At 47.0% G+C, this 5313-nt stretch overlaps 1 protein-coding gene across 1 annotated transcript; it reads right to left on the bottom strand.

Moving 5' to 3' along the window:
- Positions 1–1616: 1616 nt before the first annotated feature.
- Positions 1617–3544, bottom strand: LOC113500206. The gene is made up of 2 exons (XM_026880914.1): positions 2620–3544; positions 1617–2563 (listed from the first exon to the last, which is right to left on the bottom strand). Exons 1-2 carry the CDS (start codon positions 3542–3544, stop codon positions 1617–1619), a joined length of 1872 nt encoding a protein of 623 aa, XP_026736715.1.
- Between the last annotated feature and the right edge of the window lie 1769 nt (positions 3545–5313).

Raw genomic sequence — 5313 nt, forward strand, 5'->3', positions numbered from 1 at the left:
GCGACCTTGTCGGAATCCATACTGGTTGTCAGACAAATCGGGCCCTACCCTAGACAGATGTTCAACGAGGCGATCAGCGATTATGCGTTCGAAAAATTTTCCGACTTCATCCAACAATACAATGGGCCTGTACGCGGATGGTGTATCGATGGCACGCCCCTCCTTCCGAAGAAGCACAAGCCTGCCCTCTTTCCACTGTTGTGGAAATACACTTTCTTGTAGACACGTATCGAAAATGGACTTCAGTCGGGGCCCTAGAACACCGAGTGTTAAAGCTAGCACTCGACCGGGCACTCCGTCAGGGCCAGGAGCGGTACATTTTTTTTTGAGTGGTAGTTCTGCAGACTTCATTTCGCTACTTGTGACTTCTGGTACCTCCATCGTCAGGTCAAATGTCTCGGTGCTAGGGTGCATTAAAGGAGGAGTGAGTATCGGCCTAGATGGAAAGAGTGTGGCAATAACGCGCTCCAAGAAATACGGTTCCAGTGTTTGAGTTATTGGTGGAGCCCATGGCCGAAGCTTGCCTCTTACCATTCGGTATGGGCGTCCCCATGGGTCCCTATCCACGGATGCCAACAATTCTTCTCTAGCAGCGTCCTTAGCACGACCAATGGCTACATTTAGGCTAGATTTTGCCTCTTTGTACGCTTCGTATAACTGAGTCTCAAGAGAGTGGTTTATGGTTCGTCTTCTTCTTTGCCGTGTATACTTCCGCCTTGCAGCTATACACGCATCTCGCAACTGACCCAAATCTTGAGACCACCAATAAACCTGTCGTCTTGGAGGCGGCGGCCTGGAGCGCGGCATAGCCGTATCACAAATTTGCGACATTGCGCGCCGGAACCAAGCCGCCTCTGCATGGGTCGACGTGGATATATTCGATGGCGCAATCCAGGCCTGGACGATGGCTGCCTCTTTGAGAAGCTCCAAGTCTAATTTTCCGAGCACCCATCGTGGAAATGGTGAGGACTTCGTCCTTGTTGAGGTAGGTGCTGATGTAGGAGACAGTTCAAATCGAATATAGCGGTGGTCTGACAATGTTTCCACTTCTTCGAGTACTCTCCAATTATGAACCATTTGTGCGACAGTCGAGCTAGCCAGAGAAAGGTCTACGATAGAGCCTCCCTGTTGCCGCACGCAAGTTAATACTGTGCCCCTGTTCAGGAGGCATAAGCCCGTTTCTAGGAGCCATTCCTCAACGAGAGCTCCGCGCGCATCCGTGCCGCGGGAGCCCCAAGCCACAGACTTAGCATTGAAATCACCTAGGATAAGCACTGGGTAGCGGCGATGTTGTCCTATCAAAGCCCCAACATCGATTAGAAAGGCTTCAAATTCGGCCAAAACCCTATTAGGAGAAAAATAAATAGCCACAACCAGAACTCCTTCCACCAGTGCTGCAGCACAGCATGAACGCCGTGCCATGACACTCAAAGGTATTCGTGCCGTTATGGCTACCAGGCCATTTAGGTCACCCACCCAGTACTCGCTGGGAGGAATGAAATAAGGCTCGGAAATCGCCGCAACATCTATAGACCACTGCGCCATGCTCTGGACAAGGAGATCTTGAGCTCTGGCGCAGTGATTTAAATTTGCTTGCATGAAACGTTTAGCCATATTTATATCGTCATGGCTTGCACCCTATCCGTATCTGCAACTGCTTGCGGCACGGCATTAGTCTTCTTCACTTGAGCTTTCTTGCTATTTTTCAAATTTGGGGCACTTTCTATGCATACTTTAGCACCCAATTTATGTGCAGGAGATTTTCCGCTAGCAGCGCAGATCGGACAGTGCGGTGACTCGCTGCAATTTCGTGATTGATGACCTGCTTGTCCACACCGAAAACACAAACCCGAGCGATCTACTTCGTCAGTACAGATGGCAGCAATGTGTCCGTTCCTTAGACAGCGGAAACAGCGGTGCGGACGAGGTTCAAGTAGCCGCACCCTAACCGCTACTAAACCAACCTGCAGATCAGTTCCAACTAACTTACTGGCTGCAGTAATGGGGCACTTCACCACCACTGAACCACCACTCATACCGTGCTCTCGTATGTTTCCGACTTTGACGCTCGCAACCGGGCATGCACCGGTGTGTGCCACCACTGCAGCCACTTCTTCCGACGTCACAGAGTCGTCGAAACCCGAAATACTCAATTCAGCTGTTTTTACTGGCCTTGAAACCTTTAGAACACCGGGGCCAATCGCGTTACGGATCTGTTCTGCAAGGACATCAGCCCTCTCTCCACTCTCAGCACCCGGCACTTGCAGAATACGCGCTCCAGTAGCTGCTTTCCTAAACCTAATCCCGAGACCTGCACCCCCTATCTTCTCTTTGACTTCGGACAAAACAGATGCATAGGTTACACCTTGTAACTCCGCACCCGGTTGCAGTTGTAAAACCACAGCCGTCGAGTTAGGTGTACGCATTTTCCTAGCTATCGGTATTTTAGGCGCGCCCTGAACCTTTTGCAACTGTTGCTCCCTTGACAACTTTTCCTTATTTGTAGGTTTCTTTCTCCTGCTAACCACGATCCATTCGCCATCAGCAGCACTGGCGGCCGCTGCTGGATCGTGGAAGCATTTATTGGAAAGGAGTCATCTTTTTTTGCTTTGATCTTGCCTTTATCGGTCTTTTTTGCACGAGGCTGGCCAAGATCATGAGATCGAAGTGAAGGTGGCAATGGTGGGTTCGCCTTTACTGTTGCTGGTGTTCTCTTTGTGTCTGCAGCCAGTGCAGGCCGCAGACGCATCTCGGGCAACAACCGTTCTTCTAAACCCTCAATTCGTGCATTCACCATGGTCCCCACCTCAATCATAATAGCACGAATCAGTTCCTCCTGGGGTACTACAGCATTGGCTGTAGCTGCAGAGGCGTTAACAGGGGAACCGATTTTCTCTGATGACACCTGACTTCGGATTTCAGCAAGTTCTTTGCGCATGTCCGCCAGCTCTTCTTGCAGACGAGCGTTATCAACTTCTAGTTTAGTTGTCTTGCTTTGCAAAGCAGCGGTCTCCTCTGTGACCGTCCGTGTGCCGAGTGTTTCCACCGCGTCACTTATTGTAGAAACTGCGTCTCTTAAAGCTCTCTGGAACGTACCTTTTAAATTGCCAGACTTTGAAGCAACTTTCAGGACAACATCCAGACTAGTCGAGACGGCTTTTAGAATGGACGAAGTAGATATTTCGGTGTCACATTTTCCATCTTCATGTAAGACCTCAGTCATTCGCACCATTGCAGCACGGGCGCTTTCAACTGACTCAGCTATTTCGTCTTCCGCTTTAAGGAATGACTCCTTTCCTTTTTTCAAAGCAAGAAGTGCTTTAGCCTTGGCTAGACCGACATACTCCCCAGTAGATGGGGGTCGGCCTCTTCCTCTTTTAACGATCGCTCCAACTTTCGGCAAAGGCATGTCTTCTTCGGACGAGAGAGGTTCAGAACCTAAATTCTTAACCGCTCGCGGCCGTTTCCTCAGTACTTTGCTTCTTAATGGTTCTACGCTCATTATACTCGATGCAGTATCAGAACCAGACACTGTACCCACCATTTCATCGTTTTTATTTTTAATTTGGTTAATTTTTATCATATTTGATCCCACGAGTATAAAGGATGTAAAAAGTCCGGCCGAGCAGAGCCTTCTGTACTCGACTAAGCGTACTACTCCATCAGGGTCCGCCGGTCCTGTGGAGGTGCTCGCTAGCAACTGAAATTCCCGTCAGCCATTCATCTCCTCGTCACGAGCAAACTTGAGATTCGGGGATTTTTTATAGTGGTTTTCCTCCACGCGGTCCGGCCAGTTAAGGCAAGACCCCCGCTCCCCGTAAGGTCCCAGACCCTCGCTGGGGGCTACGGTATGCCTGCGGTGACCTTATCAAAGGCTGTGCCTAGAGGTAGTGCAAGTAACTCTAGACCAATATCTGCGCTTCATAAAACACCATCCTACGTCAGAAAAGCTGGCTAAACCCGCCAACCATCTCACCTTTACCCTTTCTTATCACGTCGAAAAAGTAAAAGCAAGCCTAACGCCCGCTGTCGCTGCCCGGAATAAGTCCAGGACGCCAGGGGTTCGTTACCACGTCTTATACCACACACGTGAGGATCTCTCCTCTCCATCGCTTAACTGGCGTCGTTCGCGCCGGGTAAGCCCGGTACCACACATATCTGTGCGGCATTCCCCTATCCACGACCTGGGGACGCGCCCGGTAGGGGCCCAGTAACCCCTTCCCGCAGGACACTCCTTTCCTGCGGTTCACGGGTCCCGAGGTCGGTATTTTTCAGCAAGCCTTTTTTTTAAAGAATACTCGAATAGTTTCAAGTAAACCTACTAGGTACTCTCATGATGAGAAACTTTGCATTAAATTAGATACAAATTCCGGTCACCATGGAATGTAGAAGGAATGTAGATAAAGGCAATGTTCTTAGTCAGTAACTTAATGAGTACAACAAACTACTACCAGCAGTAAAATTTCTTTATTTGTAAAACAAACAAACACAATTTATGCCTTAATCCCACTTATATTAAGAACGTGAAAGTTCATGTGGAAGTATAGATGTTTGTTACTCTTTGACGGCATGATTTTAATGGAATTTGGCACAGAGATGGGTTATAGCTTGCAATAATACATAGTTTATTTTTTTTCATAAAAAAAGGACACAACACTATACTTTATAATCGATGTCCACGCGGACGAAGCCACCGGTGACAGTAATGTAATAAAGTTGTCTAATCATAGCTGTGCTCCGTAGACAAGCTAGCTAATTGTCGTGTAAATAATTTAGCTGTGAATCTAGCGGTTGCCTTCGCTAAGCAGATTACAAACAACGCTGAAAGCAAAATATTTTACGTGTAAAGTTGGACTTGTGTCGCATGAATTTTGGGTTGTTTTTTAAATACGAAAATATGGAACTAAATTAAGGCTCTTCATTTATAAAACAAAGTCTGTTTTTTAAAGTTTGATGAAGTTTAAAGTTACACTCAGGAGTTGGTTAACCCGTTCTCATGATCTTACTAGTTACAGTCGATATAAAATGTTGAAATACGGTCGCCTAGGCTTGTGACTTGATTTTATAGAAGATTAAAAGATTTTCAGTTGTGCAGTATTTCTTACGATGTTTTCTTTGACCGTTGTTAACAAGTGATTACACTTTGTAATATGCTGATGATTTTCAAAAGATAGTATTACCTACCTTTAGTTCTGCAGCCTAACAATCGTACGTATCAGCGATATCACGGCTTTTATTCTATTTTTAATTTGCTGAATTTGAATTCGTCACAAAAAAATTAAAAATAAGGGATATTTTTTTAATACAATGCAT

This window comes from Trichoplusia ni, chromosome 13, assembly GCF_003590095.1.
Source record: "Trichoplusia ni isolate ovarian cell line Hi5 chromosome 13, tn1, whole genome shotgun sequence".
Classification (NCBI taxonomy): Eukaryota; Metazoa; Arthropoda; class Insecta; order Lepidoptera; family Noctuidae; genus Trichoplusia; species Trichoplusia ni.